Here is a 22,570-nt window from a genome sequence, read left to right on the forward strand (position 1 = left end):
TCTATAGTCGCTTTTTGTGTAGCTGATCCACATAACAATCATGCTCTTTATTCTACATTCCTTGATACATTCCAACCCTTCCATATGATCACTTCCCTTCTGTTGGGGCAAACTCAAGTTTTTTTGTGAAAATGTCTTCTATTTCACCCTTGTTCTTGAAAGGGTGGGCCAATCTCAGTAAGATAACTTACTGACCTATTCTAAGGCTGGGCCCAACAGAGCCTCACTCCCCACCCTTGCAGGGACCCTGGATCTGGGCAGAACATTTACATGGTAGGGAACAATCCTTGAACAGGCACTTGGAGGCCCTTTGCAGATGCCGGTGAGAACCGGCAGTCTGGGAAAGAGCACACATCTTGCAGAGAAGATGAGGAGGGAAAAGCCCTTTTCCTGTTTTTCACTTTCAAGAACATGAGCCAGCCACCTGGCTGCTTTCTTTTGTAGTTAAACAAACACTTCTTAGACAGACAGATCACATAAATTAGCTTATTTTCATTTAGCAAAGTTTTTATTCAAAAGCTTCTCAGCACCATCTAGTTATCAGAAAGAATGGATATCACCTTTTCCTGCCCACCCAATCCCCAGTTCCAAAGGCAGAAGTTAAACCATTTGGCTAGAGCTCCCCCTAATGATTGTAACTGAGACCATGATAAGATTTTGGTTGTTCTCACCTCTAAGCCTCTACTCAAACCTGACTCAAGCAGAGATGTGCACCCCACAGTTCAGAACAGGAAGGAATCATGTCAGACCCGATCAACCTCCCATTTTTGGGCTATTAGAGGCACCAGAAATTACCTTGAAAAAATGGAATTCAGTGACTGCCATCTAAGAAAGACAGTGATACTGTCCAGCAGCATGCAGTTCCGAGAGCTCAATTCTTAAGCCACCCTCCCTCCACTCTACTCTAGGAACAAGGAGCATTAGGTCTGTTTTCTCTCCATACACCTCAATCGCTCATCCTCTCTTGTCTTATTAAAACACAGACACAGAACCAAACTTTTTGACAGTTAAAGACAAACAATTACATCTGATTAAAATGCTAAGAGATCCTGAGCTGTTAGAGATGAGGAGAGTACACAGTATGACCTGATCTTTCCCCCTCCTTTTTTTAAGAGTATTCTGTTTCAGCATAAACCACACTTCCCAAAGAGGTTCCTGGTGGAGACTGGAAATCTGACTGTGTCCTGTGGCAACACATAGTCCCTTGCATAACTTTGGCTTCAGTCCCTGGATGTGTCCTTTGCAGCTACATCAGGTTCCATGGAAGGAGGAAAAAGCTGGAGGCAGTATCACTCAGCCAAAGCTCCCATGGGGTCCCACGCTGGCAGGACAATGGGTTCCTGCTCTAACACAGCTAGCACCTCTTCAGGGACATGCTTCCTGTCCACCACCACTTCGTAGACATACTCAGAGAACCACTCATCTGTCATGCACAGGTAACCTGGAGGAAAAAACAGAAGACTTATGAGTACAGAGGGCAAGGGGCAAAGAGCAGAAACCCTTTTTGCAGGATAAACCTTTTACAAAACTGATATTCACACATATTTTTCAGCTTTCCCATCTGTGAATCATTTAATTTAAACCTTATTAGCAATTCTGTGAAGCAGACAGGACAGGCATGGCTCTATTTTTAGAAAAATTAGAAAACTGGGTCTTGGAGTAACTAGGTGATGTGCCCAGGTCATATGGTGAGGTTTGGAGCCGAGCCTTGGACCCAAGGCTAACACCAGATCCTGTGCTGCTGCTCTCTTCCTCAGCTGCCTTGGTGATGGTGAGTGAATACCTGTATACTAGCAGGGAGGCAGAAAAACTTCTCATTCATACAGCCACATCTAGGGCATAAATCTCTAGGGTCAGAAGGGCAAGCAGCCCATTTCCCTTCTTACCCTACCAGTGTCAATGGCTGTTCTCCCCCATTCCTTTCTATCACGCACTCCTACAACAATCAGGTAGGCCGCTGTGAGCATTTTGATAGGGTCATGTCATCATTCCTAGATACGCACTTATTTGCAGATGATACTGTGGGAGTAAAATGATCAAACAGTCCTTGCTTTCCTAGGAGGAAATCTATGATGAGGATCAGGCAGAACTAGAAGAATGAGACATCTGCTTAACCTGTTCTCCTCAGGAAGGCCTCTCCAGTGGGTTAGGACTATACAGAGGTGTCCTGGCACTAAAGCCCCATTTAAGGTTGAGAGCTCAGCTGAGAGAAAAAGTGTGGTGTCATCGGGTACCCATCCTAGTAATCGTCGTCTTCCATAAGGAGGATTAACCTGCATCTCAGGCTCCACTAGGCCAACACAAATTCCCGTTCAGAAACCAGATCCTCATCTCTCAACTTACACAAAAATCAACTCAGGATGGTCAAAGGCTGAAATCTAAAACCTGAAACCAATACAAGTTCTAGAAGATAACATTGGAAACACTCTTCTAGACACTGGCTTAGGCAAAGAATTCACGACTAAGACCCCAAAAGCAAATGCAACAAAAACATAAATAAATGGGACCTAATTAAACTAAAAGCCATCTGCACAGCAAGAGAAATAGCAGGGTAAATAGACAACCCACAGAGTCGCAGAAAATCTTCACAAACCATGAATTCGACAAAGGACTAACACCCAGAGTCTACAAGGAACTCAAACAAATTGGCAAGAAAAAAAAAATCACATCAAAAAATGGGCAAAGGACATGAATAGACAATCTGAAAAAGAAGATACACAAACAGCCAACACACACATGAAAAAATGCTCAATATCACTAATTATCAGAGAAACGCAAATTAAAACCACAATGTGATACCACCTTACTCCTGCAAGAATGGCCATAATTAAAAAGCAAAAAAATTATAGATGTTGGCGTGGATGTGGTGAAAAGGGAACACTTTTACACTGCTGGTGGGAATATAAACTAGTACAAACACTAAGGAAAACAGTATGGAGATTTCTTAAAGAACTAATGATCTACCATTCGATCCAGCAATCCCTCTACTGGGTATCTACCCAAAGGAAAAGAGGTCATTAAATGAAAAAGACACATGCACACACGCATGCTTATAGCAGCACAATTCACAATTGCAAAAGCATGGACCCAACCTAAGTGCCCATCAACCAACGAGTGGATAAAGAAAATGTGACATTTACATATTGTGGAATATTACACTCAGCCATAAAAAGGAAAAAAATAACATATTTTGTAGCAACTTGGATGGAGCTGGAGACCATGATTCTAAATGAAGTAACTCAGGAATGGAAAACTAAATATCATATGTTCTCACTTATATAAGTTGGAGCGAAGCCATGAGGATGCAAAGGCATAAGAATGATATAATGGACTTTGGGCACTCAGGATGGAAGAGTGGGAGGGGTAGAGGGATAAAACAAAGACAACATACCAGTGTACACTGCACAGGTGCCGGGTGCACCAAAGTCCCAGAAATCACCCCTAAATAACTTATCCATGTAACCAAAACCCACCTGTTCCCCCAAAACGATTGAAAGTTAAAAAAACAAAAACAAACAAATCTGTTCTTTCAGGAACAGATCTCCAAAAAAACTTAAATGGGAAAAAAATGCTTTACCCAAGCCATTGCTAATAAGAAGAGCAAAATTAAAGTGAGAGACTGAAGTCCATATATTTAACAAGAATGGGCTGCTGGGCCACAGACAGAACACAGAGCAAACGATGTGTACTGAATCAAGACCAATGCAGGCACACACATTCAAGGGCTACCTGGACTAGCAATGGCCATCAGCACCACAACTGTCATCTGACTGTATCTGATACTTGTTTTACAGTAAACATTGGAGCCATTTTTCTCTGAAAGTTTGTATCAGCCTAGACCTGTGCTATACCATTTCTCACTACATAGGACCCAGGGAAAGGAGAAGTAGGTGTTTCTACCAAGAGGGTCCCCTAGTGCAGCAGTTCTCAAGCCTCTTGGCCTCAAGCCCTGCCCTTTACATTCCTAAAATTATTAAGGACCTAAAACATTCTTTATGTGGACTAATATCTATCATTATTTACTATACCAGAAACTAAAACAGAAAGCTAAAAATATTAATTCATTTAAAAATAAGTATGAAAAATGAATATAAACAATATATTTTAAGGAAAAAATAATTATATTCTGTAAAAAAATATTTTTAGTTAGAAAAGTGGCATGTTTTATATTTTAATATCTGGATTTGTAGAAGACGCTGAATTCCGGTATCTGCATCTGTGTTTAATCTGTTGCAGTATGTTGTTCTGGCTGAAGCAGATGAAGGAAATCCAGCCTCCCACAGATACGTTGCTCAAGGGCAGACCCTGCACATGCCCTGAAAGGGCCCTAGGGAGAACTGTTGCTCTTGAGGCAAGACTGGTTTAAATAATTAAAAGGCAACGATAGTGGTAAGTCTAATTTTGTATGCTAAATGGTGTGACAAAGGGCATTATTTAACCTGAAAACACAATTGATTTGGTGAAGTCATCTATGCCCAATCCTGTTTTTCACCTCTAACAGAAGTCAGAGACAGATCATCCTGATGTGGCATAGCATACATTTACCCTCAAAAACACTGGAGGCCAGATGCAGTGGCTCACACCTATAGCCTCAGCACTTTAGGAGGGCGGCCGAGGCAGGTGGACTGCTTGAGCCCAGTTGTTCAAGACCAGCCTGGGCAACATGGCGAAACCCCATCCCGACAAAAAATATCAAAAAAAATAAAAATAAAAATAAATAAAAAAATTCGCCAGTGTGGTGGCCTGAGCCTGTGGTTTCAGTGAGCCAAGATCACCACTGCACTCCAGCCTTAACAGAGTGAGATCCTGTCTTGGGGGTGGGAATGGCGGGGGTTGGGAGTGCTCTGTAAAAGTGTTCAAGTGCTCCGACCAAGGCAGATAAAGGAATGCATCCTTGTCTCTTGATAAGCTGGCCTCCAGGACCCAGGGCCCCTACTTTCAATAGATGAGAGACGGAAGGAGGGTACAGGCCCGTTCTGCAGCTTGTGCTACTTCTGGCTTGTCTTGATTATATATTCCAAACTTCCTGGCTTTGTTGGTGTCAGGACCTGGCCCTTAATTAACATCACTCACACCAGTGCCACCAGGTTCTGGCAATGAAAGTTCTGTCCGCTCAAAGGTCAACTAGTGCATATATTTAAAACTAAAACACTGCATCCTAAGTGAGTGCTTCCTGAAAACTCAGCATCTGCCTTCCCAAAAAGGAGCTTTCAGCAAGCAGGAGAGCAGACTAGGGAACACCACACGGTTTGAGACATTAGTCATCCCTTCCCTCACCACAATGCAGGCTGAATAAACACTTGCAGTAGCCCTGGGCAGTTAGGCAGGTGAAGGATAGAAGCAGATTCATGTAATAAAATTCTGTGTCCTTTCAACAATACTATCACCATACAATCAAATGAATCTTCAAAGAATGCTCCCAGAATATGGACAATAAGTACATCTACACTATCTTGTTCCAAAAGCATATCAGATTAAGTCCTCACAAATTAAAATTCCTATCAATTGTAATCCACCCTTTCAATGTCCCTGCCAAGAGGACCCACCTTGATTAGTCTCTCTCTTCAGGATATGAGTTCTTTGGGGACCCACAAAATCCTCACAGTCTAGGTAGCTGCCAAGTAATTGCGCCCTATGTAGATAATGAACTTGCGGCTGCCGTAACTGTTGACACTGTGTGTCTTGGAGTTTGACTGAGAAGATTAGGATCAGCATGTCTGAAATCTGGGTAGGAAGCAGCAAAGCACTGGCTCAGGCAGGATTCGGGTGGCACTTTTCATTTGTGGGAAGGTACGGTTCCTAACCCTTAGGCCCACTGGCCATGAGACACAAGCATTCCAAAGGAAAAAGAAAACAAAACAAAATAAAAACCTGCTCCAGGGATCCCAAGGTTACACTGAGGGAAACAAACAGATAAATACATAAAGAAAGTCAGCTTTAGGAACTAAGGTGAAATTAAATTTTGTTTAAACTTTAATGTCTTGTTTACATGCAATGAGAAAGAAAGAAAAGTGAACAGTCCTCAAAACAAAACACCTCAAACCAACCAACCAACCAAAAAACACTGGCAATGTTTCTGTATTTTGTAACAGAAAGGGTAGGGTCGGTCTGTAAAGGGAAAAACAGTGTCTGTGAATATAGCTGTAGACAGGTTAGGTGAAATTCATTCAGAAACAGAAGAGTTTCACATGGGCTAGTTTAAGAGAAAAAAGTCGCTTTACCTAAGAAAACATTTTTTTTTTTTCTGAAATTCCACCAGAGATGTAAGATTTAAGTCTTTCAGACTAAAGAATACAAAGAATGTAAAATATTTATATTTTAACATATTAGATATTCTTTGTTGTCTTGTTCTATGAGGTATTTCGCCTCACTAACAAACTATATGTGGCTGTTATTTTTTGCCATTTTTAAAAAAGTTGTGACAAAATGAAGGTATCTGTTCTGCTCTAACGGTCTGTCTGGCAGCATGAAACTAAGAAGCTGGACTACCAACCCTTCATTCAGTCACTGCCAATCTTTCACCTGGCGGTCGGAACTCAAGGTTGAAAAAAGGCTCCCAGAAAGGAAAGCAGAAGTCTCATTGGCACTTGTCTTATATTTCAAGCTTCCTAATCATCAGGGAGAAACCACCTCACAGAACAGGAATCACTTTATAATGAAGTTGTAAAGACTGTGTAGCAACATGAAAAAATGTTTAGGTAATAAAAATAAAGTGGCATATCCTGTATAATTACAACTACATTACAAATATAGATGTACATGAGAAAAAAAAAACTATGAAAAGCAATAAAACATGAGAATTTTATGCCATGGGATAGGAGATTTTCTCTCCAAAATTTCTGGAATGTTACACTGCTTTTTAACTCCTTAAAAATTACCCAAAGACTCATCATAAAAAATTCTGGAAACATGAAAGGAGGAGAAAGAGAAGACAAATAATTTTTAAACTGCCTACAATCCCACCACCTTGGGACACATGTTCAAGCTCTGTCAAATTTTACATGTATCCTTGATAAAGTTTCTATATGTACTAGAAGCTATAAATTTCATAAAAATGGGACATCTTACATGGTGGTCTTATATTACAATACAAAGTAATACACACACTGTTTTCCAATTAATCTCTTTCCTTATTGATAATGAAATACATCTATCTACATCATAATTTTTAAGTACTGAATCTACATGATTAAATCAAAACACATTTAATCAGTCCCCTATTGTTGGAATCCGGACTGTTTTTTCATGCTTAGAAACAATACTGTTATAAACATTTCTGTAGGTAAATCTTTGTGCACACCCTTAATCATCTACATTCATGCACTGCGTAGTGACATTTTGGTCAGCAATGAACTACATATATGATAGTGGTTCTATAAGATTATAATAAGGTATTTTTGCTGTACCTTTTCTATGTTTAGATACACAAATAGCACTTAACACTATGTTACAACTGCCTAGAGTATTCAGTATAGTAACAAGCTGTACAGGTTTGTAGCTTAGGGGCAATGGGCTACACCATCGAGGTTTGTGTAAGTACAATTCATGATGTCCACACAATGACAAAATCACCTAATGATGTATTTCTCAGAAAAGATCCCTGTCTTAAGCAATGCTTCACTGTATTAAATTTCCTTATATCCTAATCAATATCTGGTATACATAATTACTAACTTTCTTCTTGGATCCAATTTGAGTCTTTTCTCCTTTTATGTGTTTGCTTGCTATTGACAGTTTTATTTTCTAAAGTGTCTGAGAACTCTGTTCATTTTTTTTTTTTTTAAGAGACAAGGTCTGGCTAGGCATGGTGGCTCAAGCCTGTAATCCCAGCACTTTGGGAGGCCGAGGCGGGCAGATCACGAGGTCAGAAGTTCAAGACCAGCCTGGCCAGCATGGTAAAACCCATCTCTACTAAAAATACATAAAATTAGCTGGGCATGGTGGCACGTGCCTGTAGTCCCAGTCACTTGGGAGGCTGAGGCAGGAGAATTGCTTAAATCAGGCAGGCGGAGGCTGCAGTGAGCCAAGATCGTGCCACTGGACTCCAGAGCCTGGGTGACAGAGTGAGAGTCTGTCTCAAAAAAAAAAAAGAGAGAGACAAGGTCTCACTGTGTTAACCAGGCTGAGTGACACAATCATAGCTCACTGCAGCCTCAAACTCCTGCGGACATGCGATCCTCCCACCTTAGCTTCCCAAGTAGCTGGGACTATGAACATGCGCCTCCTCACCCAGTTAATTTTCTTAATTTTCGTAGAGATGGGGTCTTCGGATGTTGCCCAGGCTGGTCTTGAGCTCCTGGGCTCAAGCAATCCTCCTGTTTTGGCCTCCCAAACCTCTGGAGTTACAGGTGTGAGCCACTATACCTAGCCCTCTGCATATTTTAAATTGGAGCTTTCTTCTTTTTCATAGTGATCAGTTACAGTACACTCTATATTTATATTGGTTGCAAACATTTTTTTCCTATTATGTAATTTGCCTTCTAATTTAGTTTATATTTTCTAGCCTACTAACATTTGTTGTTGTTGTTGTTTCGAGACAGAGTTTTGCTCTGTAGCCCAAGCTGGAGTGCAATGGCGCGATCTCAGCTCACCTCAACCTCTGCCTTCCAGGTTCAGGCGATTCTCCTGCCTCAGCCTCCTGAGTAGCTGGGAATACAGGTGTCCACCACCACGCCCGGCTAATTTTTCGTATTTTTAGTGGAGATGGGGTTTCGCCACTTTGGCCAGGCTGGTCTCAAACTCCTGACCTCAGGTGATCCACCTGCCTCGGCCTCCCAAAGTGCTGGGATTACAGGTGTTAAGCCTTTGTGCCCGGCCCATTTTTGTTTTTATTAAGTCAAATTTATTAATCTTTTTCTTTTTGGTTTCTAACTGGTGTTATGCTTACAAACATTTTTCTGCTATTATAATGAAAAACATACAAGAAAAAAGGAGGACAATTGATAAGAAAACATCAGAAACAAGACTCTCAACGAAAAACTCTATTACTCACTAAGGCCTTGGCATAGTTCCCAACTATGAATCCGGACAATTTCAACAGATAATTAAGTAGTGATAATTTGTCAACCACTTCTGTTAGGTATCCACTGGGTGAAGCATGACCTAATATTTCCTTGAATTTGTACAGGGTATGTTGCAAATGTGCAAAATGACACACTGCCTATGGAATGGTGTCCAGAGGTGTTAGATATGTCCTTTTCAGTATCTAGAAAAATTACAAATGCATTTACCCTCTTCATTGAGCAATGTCATTTCTGGGACTTCATGCTACAAATACACAATACTTACATGCATACAATATGAATTTATGTGCAGCAAAGTTAATATTTATTTGGCACTTAAGATGTGCCAGGTACTATTCTAAGCACTGTACATATATATAATAACCCACTGCAATATTGTTTGTAATAGCAAAAGACTGCAACAACCCAAGTCCTATTAGTAAGGGAAATGGTTGGTAGATCCAGACAATGGAAGATAATGAAGCTGTACTGATGTACTGATAAGGAAATGTCCCCAAGATACGCTGTGAGAACAAGATGCAGAGCAGGCAACCTAGTGTGCTACCACTAGTGTAAGAAAAGGAGGCAATAATATACTTAAATATGTGTAATGTTAGTACTAAAAAAACAAGGAAAGACATACCAGAAATAGAAATAATAACCTAAGAGAGAGGCAGGGGAATGAAGAGTGACGGAGATGGAAACAAAATTCTTCCATATATCTTTTTATATTTTGATTTTGGAACGATGTAATTTCATTATCTACTAAAAGAATTACACTTTAGAAAACAAAACAAAAAAATGCACACATATATACCCCCAAAACCCTGTGAGGACTTTACACTTCACAATGTAATTTCACATCACTATCCTGGTTTTGATTTTAATCCTCACAACAATACTGTTAGACAGGAGGGCAGTAAGTAAAGCCGACATCAAATCCAGGTCTTAAATTCAAATTCCGTCTTTTTCATCGGGCTCAGCTTCCTCCAGTTGAGCACTCTGTGGGCAAAGAGACTTGGGAGGTAGTTATGGATTCAGCAACAGATAGCATTTAGTCTAGCTCAGGTACCTAACTTTGAAACCAACTCCATCTGCTCACAACTCCCATATCAACAAACAGGAACCCAGTTTTTGTTGGGTCCATTTATAATGTATTTTGTATCTTCTATTTATTTATTTTTTAGCGATGGAGTCTCACTATCTTGCCCAGGCCGGACTTGAACTCCTGGGCTCAATCCTCCTGCCTCAGCATCCTGGGTAGCTAAGACTATAAGTGCATACTACCATGTTTGGCTAGCTATTTTGTCTGTTTAAATCAAAGAGACAAGAGACACCATGTGTTCTAAGTGCATGTATTTAGAAAGACAGATAACAGGATGGGTTGGATGTTTAAAAAAAAAAAAAAGGCCAGAGGAAGGGAACCAGAACCACCACTTATAATTATGACTGCCATTTGAAACAGTGATCTGAGAAGAGGCTTCTTTTTCCTCCAGAGGAAACATAAAATTCTGGCTATGTGGTGAGGACACATTTACATTCATAAACCATTTGCTGATAAAAGAAGAGATACTCTTATAGCCGGATATTACTTGTGGTCTCTTTCAGAAACAAAGGTTAGAAAGTACCATTTCCCCAGTAAATATACTAGGAAAAATGCAGGGCGGAAAATGTGGTAGAGAAAAGGAGTTGTTTTGGTTTGTGGTTTGTATTTTTTAAACCATTAAACCACCACAAAGTTCAGTCAGCAGAAGTGTCCACAGCCTGAGAAGTGCCCTCTGCTAAGGAGCCCAGAAGCAGCCTGTTCACCTCCCAGCTGCCTTCTTTCTCTAGACCAATGAGCACGAGCCAGGCAGCCCTGAGGGCACACACAGCTCTCCAGGATCTCTGAGGGTGAACCCAGAGAGGAAAGCACAAATTCAGATGCCATCCAAGGGTCTTGTTTTCCCACTGAAACTCAGTGACTTTTCTCTCACCCCAAACTATCGCTACTCCTATTTGTTTCAGACAAAGTCTGCTTGTTGGTCATTCCTCAAAAGCTCTATGAATGGCAAGTCACATTATTTCTTGGCTTCACTCCTCTGACCTGTTCAACGCATGCTCCAAATGCCAAGAGCTGCACCTCTCAGCCACCATTTCTCTGGCTGGCCTCCCTCTCCCTTTTCAGAAAAAAAGCCACAGCCCTAAAATTCTCCCTAAAGAGGGTCACCCTTGAAGAATCCCTATGGAGGCCTCACAGTTCCAGTCACTGACCACTTCCCTTGCAGTTTATCCCGTGTGTGACTCTGCACTTATTCTTGTGTTTATGTTTTACAGATTTTTTCTTACAATAGGTTACAAACACCATATGGGGCCAAGACTTACAGCCTTAATTGTCCCAACTTCAATTCCTTGCAACTCCACTGTACGTAGCCTTTGAGGGAACGAAGTACTGACATGCTGCCAATGGAGCATAATAGGATAGCTGGGCTTGCACCCTGACCCCTCCTAAAGTTTCAAAAAACTACCTTAAGTCCAACCCAAAAGCTTTTCTCCTTGACCCATTTTCGGTCTGCTCTGCTGTTCCACTATGCACCACCATGTTCTTCCTGATGCCCTCTAGTCCTGGGCTTCCAAGGTGCTCTCTCCAACCCCTCACCCTTTTCAATCACCTCAGCTTCCATGTCTTCCTACTGTCTCCCCACTGAGGGAAGGTACTCCCTAGTTCTTCTTCTGTCAACTGCCTTCTTGGAAAAAAATTCATCCCTTCTCTGCTTTTCTCGGTCTATTTATCCTATATCTTACAGTCGGAGGAGCACACCATGAATGCCACTCCTGTCACATCACAGCCCTCTTCAAATCCCCTTCCTGTGTCACAGGTGAGTAAGTATAAATTCCTCTGAGGGTCAGAGACATTCACTCCACCATGGCCTATGCACGGTTCCTTGCATCCCATCAATAAATGTGAGTTGATGCTACTGCTAATGGTTTTTCCTCAGCACTAGGTTTATTCACCTTCACTGCTTTCTCTCACGACACTAAGCCCACACTATGGGTCATCCACCCAGTGCACTGGTGATGTAGCATAATGATCACACTACGGCACTGAATTTAGAGATCTGAAACTGGAACCATGGGGCAAGTTAGATGCCCTCCTCTAGAAGGGAAAGGTTAGGGAGCTTCATGTTCTTGTTCTCTTGCCCTCATTAGTCTATAGAAAACATTAACAACAGTAGCAATAGGAGCTCTAATATTTCTAAGCACTTCTTATGCGCCTGGCATGGTTCTCACAACAACCCTATGAGATAGGTCCAATTATTATCCCTATTTCACAGATGAGAAAGCTGAGGCTCAGACAGATTAAATGTCAATGACCACTGTGACACAGTCAATATAGATAGGTTAGCCAGGATGCATACCCAGGTGGTCTGGCTCCAGATTCTGTGCTTAAACCTTCATCCTTCTTAAGTCAATGCAAACACACCTTGGAGACAATCTGGTGAAAATTATAGATCCTATCTATAGGTAAAAGCACATCTATACCAAAACTCTACATTAGATATGAGGAGATTTCTCTCTGAAGCAGATGCCTCATTGCAGGTTAAGAGCTCTGTCACACAGTCTGTCCTTGCCTACATAATGATAATCCTCTTAGTCACATACTTTGATCAGGAAGCACCAGTGAACTGGAGAGTACATGCTTCCTCTATTCCATCTACATACACTATTTCTCAGCCAAAGTTATGCAGGCTTTTTGGTTAATAAAGATGTATGATGAAAAGCCCTTCTGAGAAGGCCGGGCATGGTGGCTCACACCTATAATCACAGCACTTTGGGAGGCCGAGGTGGGCGGATCACTTGAGGTCTGGAGTTCGAGACCAGCCTGGCCAACAGGTGAAACCCCGTCTCTACTAAAAATACAAAAAAAAAAAAAAAAAGAAAAGAAAACAAAAGGCTGGGCATGGTGGTGGGCGCCAGTAATTCCAGCTACTCACAGGCCAAGACATGAAAATCGTTTGAACCTGGGAGGCAGAGGTTGTAGTGAGCCGAGACCACACCACTGCACCCCAGCCTGGGCAGACAGAGCAACACTCCGTCACAACAGTAACAACAGCAGCAACAAAAAGCCCTTCTGAAAGAACCCAGAATCCAGATTTGACGGTAGCAGCACTTTTCCCAAGCCTGGAGAGACATGAAACCCTCCAAGGTGACAAAACAAATTTGCGTCTTGCCCTTTTCTCGGAAATCAGAAACCTGAGGTTTTAAGTTCTACAATTCACTCTCGTTTCAGCAAGTCTGGCCCAACATTACCTATAATTTCCATTATTGTACTAGAGATCCAGAACTGAACCTCAAAGAGACCTGCAAATAACTGATTGTCTTTTGTAAGTAATATACACTTTTAGGGAAGCGATCTGTGTCAAATTAAGAGATCTGAATTCCAATTCTCTCTCTGATTCTGTGGAATCCGAACAAGACGCAACTGTCAGTAAGTTTTAGTTTCTTCACATAAAACCTGGGTATAATCACCCCCGTTCACATCCCGAGTTATTCTACTCTGATGTCATGAGGATAAATAAATAGAAATTATTAGCGAACTTTGAATTCTCATGAAGCAAGATGCCCTGTAGCTTTACGTCTCGACTACCTCCAAAAGAAATATGGGCTGTTCATAACTCCTTAGATTTATATAACAGTATACGGTTTGAAAAATGCTTGCATATATTATTTCATTTGGTGGCTACATACAAACTGTAGGAGCTCATAAAGAAACAGATTGTTCATGTTATTGATATAGAAATGTGACACTACAATGAGTTAAATTACTGCCCTGCATCTAAAATCAAGAATTAATTATTAGTAATTGTCTCTCAACTCACCTGGTTCTACAACATAGCATTATATGAAGAATATGATGGTTTTTATGCCTAGCTTTGAATATACCATCTCCAAAATCACATGTGGCAGTTTGGCTGGTGAGACAATTAAAGGTCATAATGTTGGTTTTTAGGAAGCAGCAGAAATCTAGATATAATCTGAATTGGTAACATGTTTCTTTCTAATCTCTAACATGCCAAAGTCTCTTTAACTGAAACCATTTAGAGGCTCCTTTCTAGAAGGAAGTCTGAAAATTTTCCTAAAATGAAAGAAATCAGGAACAGAGAGCCTCATTTGTAAGAAAAGATTAAAAATGTGGGTTAAAAACAATTTCAAATGTTCATGTATCTGAAAGGAACAAAAGCAATGTGAAAAATGGAAAACTCATCTTGGTTCAAAATGAAAATCAGAAGAGACTGAATTTTTAAAGGTAAGTATTTTCCTTCAGTGAACATTGCAGAATTAGAAAATATCCCTCATATCTTCACTTAAAAGTTGTTACTTATCATATTGAGAAACTAGACCAAATAAGCATTAAGAATAAGCACTATATTATGATAATTCCACATTTAGAGCTCTGCTGTGTCAGGCTCTAGAAATGGAATACAATCTCATAACTAAGTGAACCAGTCACAAGTAAAGTTTCATAGTAAGACTGGTTCATTAGAAAGACCATCTAGGAATTTTATTTATTGACTATCAAATACACTATTATTTGCATGACAGAATACTGATAACTACTGAAGGTAGGTGACAGGCATATGCAGGCTTCCTTAACACAATCCTGTTTACTTTATATATGTTTAAAATTGTCCAAGATAAAAAGTTAAGAACTAAGTAACCTTAGCTGGGCGCGGTGACTCACGCCTGTAAACTTAGCACTTTGGGAGGCTGAGGTGGGCGGATCACAAGGTCAGGAGATCGAGACCATCCTGGCTAACCTGGTGAAACCCCGTCTCCACTAAAAAATACAAAAAATTAGCGAGGCATGGTGGGGAGCACCTGTAGTCCCAGCTACTCGGGAGGCTGAGGCAGGAGAATGGCGTGAACCTGGGAGGCAGAGCTTGCAGTGAGCTGAGATCGCGACACTGCACTCCAGCCTGAGTGACAGAGCAAGACTCCATCTCAAAAAAAAAAAAAAAAAAAAAAAAAAAAAGAACTAAATAACCTTATTATAAAGCACTATGGACAAAATTCAGGGAGGTTTTGGGTGGCTGCATAGTTTCTTACTTGCCTAAGTCACAAATGTGCTAACATGGGACAAACCCTCAGAGAATGCCCCATTCTTCACTCTTTACCCAGATTCCCAGCCACAAATGATGCTCTAGGGGCCTTTTCTCCCAGTGTCAGACATTTACATAACATCTCCAGGTCCTTCATACAGTTTTATATCCCCTCACCCACTGTTTCTGGTTACCAATGACCATGAACTGACCTGTTATTTCATGAGTGGATGACATGCTACTACAATAGGGAAGCTGAGAAAAAGCACAGTTTAGTGGTTAAGAAAACTGGCGCTGGTATCAGGCCATCTGGGTTATAATTCTGGCTCTATCACTTACTAGCTAGGGGATCTGCAGGTCACTTTGGCTTAAAGATTAGGCTCTTCTCAGATGAATTTCTGACTAATAGTGAGAGGAATCAAAGGTGACTTCCTTGATTTTAAATTCTTAAATATTTTACAAAATATTTTTATCAACATTTCAAAATGAAAGATAATATATTAAATCCCAAAGTCTGTTCCCTCATCTAATTGTGAAATCCATTTCTGATATGATCCATTAACAAGGTACAAAATGGATAGTCAAGTATTTTAAGAAGGAGGGGAGAAGAAACCTTCTGTCCATTTTATGAAACAGTCAGGTTATCTGTTACAAAACAGTTTCTGGGCATAACCAATGGGGAGAACCAAAGCCACAGCTGGGCAAAGGCAGCTTGCCCAGGTATCTTTGCTCTGTTTATCTCCAGCATGTATTATCAACACTGCTTTTTCAGAAACATCAATCTTAACAGTAAGAAATCCCAAAGAGAATAGCAACAAACTGTTAACAATGTTATCTACAGAAACAAAATCCCAGCAATGCTTCTTAAGGTTGTCATGTCTTCCAAGAGAACATAAACAGAGGTCCTGTCTCAGACGTGCCAGCCAATGTCCACTAGGAAGACAGACAAGAAGGCCCTGCTGGGGTAAACACATATTGCCAACATAATAACATACTATGCGCTCTCCTAAGGTCAGACCAAGTGTGCCAATTAAATTAGATCATGTTTTCTTTCCTTCCTTCCTGTTAAGTTAGAAAGAACATTACCAAGAAATACATGAGAATAATTTATTTTGGCTTGAATGAACGATTCCCTGCCCCCACTCCAGTTCTGTTTCTTATCTTTTGGCTCTCTACGAAATGCTTTGCTGTGTATAATCACGGGCATTTCAGTTATTTGAGAACAAAAAAGTTAATCTTTACTAGATAGCTGCAGATTTCACTAAGAAGGATTATAGAAGAGTTACAGGGATAGCAAGATCCTGTATTATACAGTTCTCTCAGCATAATAATGAAATAAGTAAGTTAGCAGAAGCAAAACTTTTAAGAGGTAAAGCTAAATGGAAAAATTATATACAGTAAAGTGACCTAAAATTAAGTATTTAGGTTCAAAATAATAAAGACAGTAACTCACACTACATAAAACACATTTTCCTGATTTTACAAGTGTTTATCCTCTATTAACCAGATAACACTACTATCTTCAAACTCACTGACTAGTACAGATGGAAAAATATCGCGGCAAGCTGATGGATCCAGGCTCTTCTAAACAAATATAACTTTAGTTCTTCTCGTAGGTGGTAAGCTATATGATAACAAACCCAATTACAGGAACCAAATTAGACCAGAAATGAAACAGAAGCTGCAGGGGGTTCACTGGAAGCAACAGGAAACTTTAACTCAGTATCTTATGTTTGCTACAAATAATCAAATCTTTCCAATTTAAGACAAGTATCCATCTCTTAACTATAGCCAACTTACAGATACGACTAAATTGTGAGTTATTTTTACTGTCTGCTAGCTTTGCTGAGGTTTAAACCCTTCTCTATTTGACCCTATTGTGTATTTGTCTCAAAATAGAATTAACCTTACAAGAAACTGCCAATTTTAAAATGTTGCATTCTAATTCATAATAGTTAACTTTGGCACCCCTGAAATCACAGAACAATTATAGACATCACAGAAGGTAGACATGCAACTATCTGATGATGAAGAGAAACGCAGTAACAGCACTTGTATCTGTTTACATATAAACACCGGGCTGCTGAGTTTCACAGCAGATTCCAGGGACAGTCAGCCAAAACCCACCAGTGATTTTTCTCATAGGGAGATGAAAAGCCCTAGAATGACAAATAAATGTCTTCAGATTTTGGCTATCATATACAAGCCTGTGCTGCCCAATCAGCATACTAAAGTGCTGTCAAGTTCAAAACTTAGCTTAACAGACTGTTCTAAAACAGCAATTTTCAAATACAAGCTATGGAAGTCAGATATGCTCACGTCCAAACCTCCACACCCCGTCCTCTACATTTTACCCTCGGAAATCCTAGGGCTGTGAGGAACATAGCTGGAAAATCACTATTCTAAACACAGAGAGGGGCAACAACAAAGAGTTGCTAAAATCTCTTTTTCTTTCTTTTTTTTAAAAATAAAATGCCTGATTCCTGTTGGGTAAATGTATGCTCAAGTTTGTTTCCAAGTATCTCTGCGTGTCACTTCTCTGGCTTTCCTACCTGGTTCCTCTCAGTTTTCTAACTAGTCTACTAAGCTGCAGTTAATGTTTTTCCTAGCCAGAATTCATTGGTTAAAAGAAAAAGGACTCTGGGGAAGAGTTGGCTACAAAACGCCCCCAGCACACACACATCTACGTGTTCATATGTACACATATGCCATGGTGGTCGCCACTTTTGGTTTGGAACCCTAAAAATTAAAGTGTAAAATCTCCTTCAAAAGCTATTACTAAAGACAGCCTTTAAAAATATGGTCTCAAAATTTTACAATAATACACCCTAAACTGTTAATCAATGGTGATCTCTAGGTGGTTGGATTATTAGAGACTTTTTATCTATATTTTAAAATTTTTCTACAACTCACATATTACCTATGTTATTTTGTTTAGTCTACCTAGTGTAAGTTATGACTTCTCCCTGGGTTTTGATTTGTCAGTATAAAGAAGTTCTAAGTGGTAAGCAAAGTGTTCATTTCCACTTTAGGCAATGGTAACTTCTACGGAGTCTCTAATAAATGCCTAAAGAAAGCTTCTTGCCAGTCCCATTCTCCCATACAGAAGGCTTCTGACTTTCTAGAGTACTGATGTAGTAGATGAAAATACATCAAGGCTGGGTGCAGTGGCTCACGCCTGTAATCCCAGCACTTTGGGAGGCCGAGGAGAGGAGATCATGAGATCAGGAGATTAACACCATCCTGGCTAACACGGTGAAACCTCGTCTCTACTAAAAATACAAAACATCAGCCGGGCGTGGTGGCGGGTGCCTGTAGTCCCAGCCACTCGGGAGGCAGAGGTAGGAGAATGGCGTGACCCTGGGAGGTGGAGCTTGCAGTGAGCCGAGATCACGCCACTGCACTCCAGCCTGGGTGACAGAGCGAGACTCAGTCTCAAAAAAAAAAAAAAAAAAAAAAAAGAAAATGCATCAAACGCCATATAGCAAGTGTCCTGGCAAGGGCACTCAACTTCAACCTCCTCACTAGCCAAGTGGTCTACAAAGAGGGGAGGATTAACATAGTTTGGAACAAATGCAGCACATAGCGGTCTCAGAGTCAACCTGGGAGTTCAGGCACGCCATAACGGTCAGGGGAATTCTGGGGGCAAATCAGATCCTCAGATTTTTCTGTAGAATAGTCTAGTCAGTGAGCCAATTACTGAGAAATCCTCCACACTAGAGCAGCTTGACACCCAGAAAGGCAGAGTAGAGCAGGTTCAGTCACCTGGAGTTAGTATTACCAAACTGAGCTCACCTTTGTGGCCATGGTCTTCACCCCATGAATTCTCCACTCTCCATTTTGTGAAAGCACCATCTTGATCATCCTGCAAAAAAGTGGATGATGGTGAGTAGTATGAAGCCAGATTCTCCCTGCTGAGGAGTCATATAATTTTAGCTCTTCTGTAGCCACTTGAAAGAAACAGCCTGCTCTATACAGGCAGGATGTACTTGGTCAGGGCCATAAGTTTCCTACTATCACTAAAGGGATACTCCAATAGAAATGGAATTTGAATCTCTTGGGGTAAAAACATAATAAACTAACAAAGCAATAAATACTATTTCATCCTTTCTATTCTATTCTATACATAAAATAAGCATGTAAAAATGCTACTTGACTACGAAAAACTGTATTAAGCTACTAAAAGCAGTAAACACCATTTGAAGCTGGGGATTCTTGCTTTTAATCAATCAATATTGATTAAAGCGAATGCATCCTACTTTATTTCAGGAATAATTCTAAAACCTGGTCAGTCTTTTTTAAACAAAACAAAATAAACTCATCATCTGCCTATTTTCTACTTGGGGAAACCAAATAATGATACTCTCCAAGTGCATTCTTTTACTGATCCAGTTACACAAATATTGAATTTCACGGAAGAGACTGAATGGCAAAGCAAAAGTAAAAAGACCATTTTCATAAACAAAAGCCAGGCAGTTCTACTTTTCTCCTTCTTCCATCTTCATTATTAAAATAAGCTCGATTTTTGTCTTCTTAAAGGTACAGTGATACTCATCATGATAACCTTCATTTACAGCTTTTACTATAGTGACACAGAGAGAGACAAGAGGAAGGCTCCATTTGGGAAAAGACTTATCTTTTATGTTTATTCAGGACATTTACTGATGTCAAAGCAACTTAAATCTTTGTAGCATGAGAAAAGCACTGACCTCTGTATTATCGCCTAATGATTTCATCTGTCAACTCCCACTTGCAAATAACTATATGATGAGTCTCATCTATATGGGATTTGGTTCTCTTTGGCTCTGCTAACCCAAACACTCCACTCTTGGCAGTTTTCTTGGATCTCAGTAATTTTCTGTCTCACAAATAGTGCCAACAAACTCACAAGTTTCAGACACCCTTACCTGTACTAATCCTTACTCTTTGCCCCCAAATCCTTTAAAACCATATCGTTATATACTATACATTCTGCAGCTGACATATCTGTTTTGGTTTTCTATTCCTCCCACTGTAGTCCAACTTTACTTCCCTTTTAAATATCACTGTTAGAATCAATGTCACCTAAAGCGATAATAGTTACTTGTACTCTCAGTCTTAAAATGGTTCCTATGTTTTCCTGTTGGCCAATGAATTCCTGGAGTGACCTAGATCAAATTGTTCTCTGGGTCATCTACAATTACAAAATTATTAATACCTGGAACTCCCTTATAGGGATTCCATGATATCAGTGACAAAAGAAAGAAAACTGTGGAAATACAACCACTAGTATGCATTTACCTCTGTACTATTACTCAAGTGCAGTTCAAACTCATTTTTGGGATCAAAAACTCTAGTGGAATGAAGAGAAAATGTTCAATATAAAATTCTTGTTATAATAATATAAATTCTGCTTTATACCATTAGCATGTAAGGTAGCTCCATTTTCCTAAGGAAATAAACCATGCTAATCAAAGAACGGAAGTTCCCAAGAAAATGACAGTGGTATTCATTATTTTTGTTTCTGAAAAATAGGAATATTCTGTAAGAGAGACAGAAATGATAAAAAGCAGAATTTCTCTTGGAAATTACAACAGGTATTGTTGGTTTGTTTAAAAAAACAAAACAAAAAACTCTCGGCTGGGCACAGTGGCTCAAGCCTATAATCCCAGCACTTTGGGAGGCCAAGGAAGGTGGATCGCTTGAGGTCAGGAGTTCAACACCAGCATGGGAAACATGGTGAAATCCTGTCTCTACTTTAAAAAAAAAAAAAAAAAAAAAAAAATTAGCCAGGCCTGGTGGTGCATGCCTGTAGTCCTAGTTACTCAGGAAGCTGAGGCAGGAGAAGAGCTTGAACCCAGGAGGTAGAAGTTGCAGTGAGCTGAGACTGTGCCAGTATACTCTAGCCTGGGCAACAGAACAAGACTCAGTCTCCAAAAAAAAAAAAAAAAACAACTCTATACAGTTTAAAAATTTATTTAAAGAGCTTTAGTTTAGTTATAAAGCACCCTTATTTGAAAAACCTTTTCAAGGCCGGGCGCGGTGGCTCAAGCCTGTAATCCCAGCACTTTGGGAGGCTGAGACGGGCGGATCACGAGGTCAGGAGATCGAGACCATCCTGGCTAACACGGTGAAACCCCGTCTCTACTAAAAAATACAAAAAACTAGCCGGGCGTGGTGGCGGCGCCTGTAGTCCCAGCTACTCGGGAGGCTGAGGCAGGAGAATGGCGTAAACCCGGGAGGCAGAGCTTGCAGTGAGCTGAGATCCGGCCACTGCACTCCAGCCTGGGCGACAGAGCCAGACTCTGTCTCAAAAAAAAAAAAAAAAAAAAGAAAAACCTTTTCATGTATTTTAATTATTTATTTATATATATTTTTTGAGACAAAGTCTTGCTCTGTCACCCAGGCTGGAGTGCAGTGGTGCAATCTTGTCTCACTGCAACCTCCACTTCCCAGGTTCAAGGAATTCTCCTGCCTCAGCCTTCAGAGCAGCTGGAATTACAGGTGCATGCCACCATGCCCAGCTAATTTTTGTATTTTTAGTAGAGGCAGGGTTTCACCATGTTGGCCAGGCTGGTCTTGAAGTCCTGACCTCAAGTGATCCTCCCGCCTCGGGCTCCCAAAGTGCTGGGATTATAAGCGTGAGACACAGTGCCCAGCTAAAAACCTTTTTTAAAAAATTATTTATTTATTTATTTTGAGACAGAATCTCACTCCATCGCCCAGGCTGGAGTGCAGTGGCATGATCTTGGTTCACTGCAACCTCCACCTCCCAGGTTCAAGCAATTCTCCTGCCTCAGCCTCCCTAGTAGCTGGGATTACACACTTGTGCCACCATGCCCAGCTAATTTTTGTATTTTTAGTAGAGACAGGGTCTCGCCATGTTGGCCAGGCTGGTCTCGAACTCCTGACCTCAGGTGACCCTCCCGCCTCGGCCTCCCAAAGTGCTGGGATTTCAGGCATGAGCCACTGCACCCGGTCTAAAAAACCTTTAATAACCTAACTTTATGTTTCGTTTATAATTCAAATGTGAGAATTTTGTTAAATTGGGGTGATAACACTTTTAAATCACCTTTTGCTATTTTAAAATGGCTTTTCGTGATCTACATAAGTACATAAGTAATGCAAATTATACTCCACACATTCTCTTGGGTAACCCTGAAAACCTGTTTCTTGGTGTGGGAGTCTCGCTAACTACAGAGCTAAGATTATCGACGAATGGAATAATGAGGAAAACAGCTCGCTGGTTTATAAGACCTCAATCTTTACATTTATTTATGAAAACTACATGAGGATCAGAAATATCAGCATTAAGACTGCCTCTTAAGTTCAGGGCACCTTTACACCATACTGTTTGATCTCATATAAAACTGAGAATACCTCAGAGTTCTTCTACTACTTAAAGCACTAGCCTTATAATTTGCAGGAATGTAATTAAACCTTTAAGACCAAGTTTTGAATACGGAGAGAGCACAGGGATCTTAGATGCTGTGGGGTTGAAAGGGCACC

At 40.5% G+C, this 22,570-nt stretch overlaps 1 protein-coding gene across 1 annotated transcript in view; it reads right to left on the reverse strand.

Annotated features, from left to right (window-relative positions):
* Positions 1-486: 486 nt before the first annotated feature.
* BLMH (bleomycin hydrolase) overlaps positions 487-22,570 on the reverse strand; it is a 46,707-nt gene continuing 24,623 nt past the window's right edge. The window contains exons 11-12 of the mRNA XM_008010936.3: positions 18,878-18,947; positions 487-1,441 (exon numbers count right to left, since the gene is read on the reverse strand). Coding sequence (XP_008009127.2) covers positions 1,290-1,441; positions 18,878-18,947 — 222 coding nt within the window. The 3' untranslated portion in view covers positions 487-1,289. The remainder of the gene's footprint in view (positions 1,442-18,877; positions 18,948-22,570) is intronic.

This window comes from Chlorocebus sabaeus, chromosome 16 (assembly GCF_047675955.1).
Source record: "Chlorocebus sabaeus isolate Y175 chromosome 16, mChlSab1.0.hap1, whole genome shotgun sequence".
Classification (NCBI taxonomy): Eukaryota; Metazoa; Chordata; class Mammalia; order Primates; family Cercopithecidae; genus Chlorocebus; species Chlorocebus sabaeus.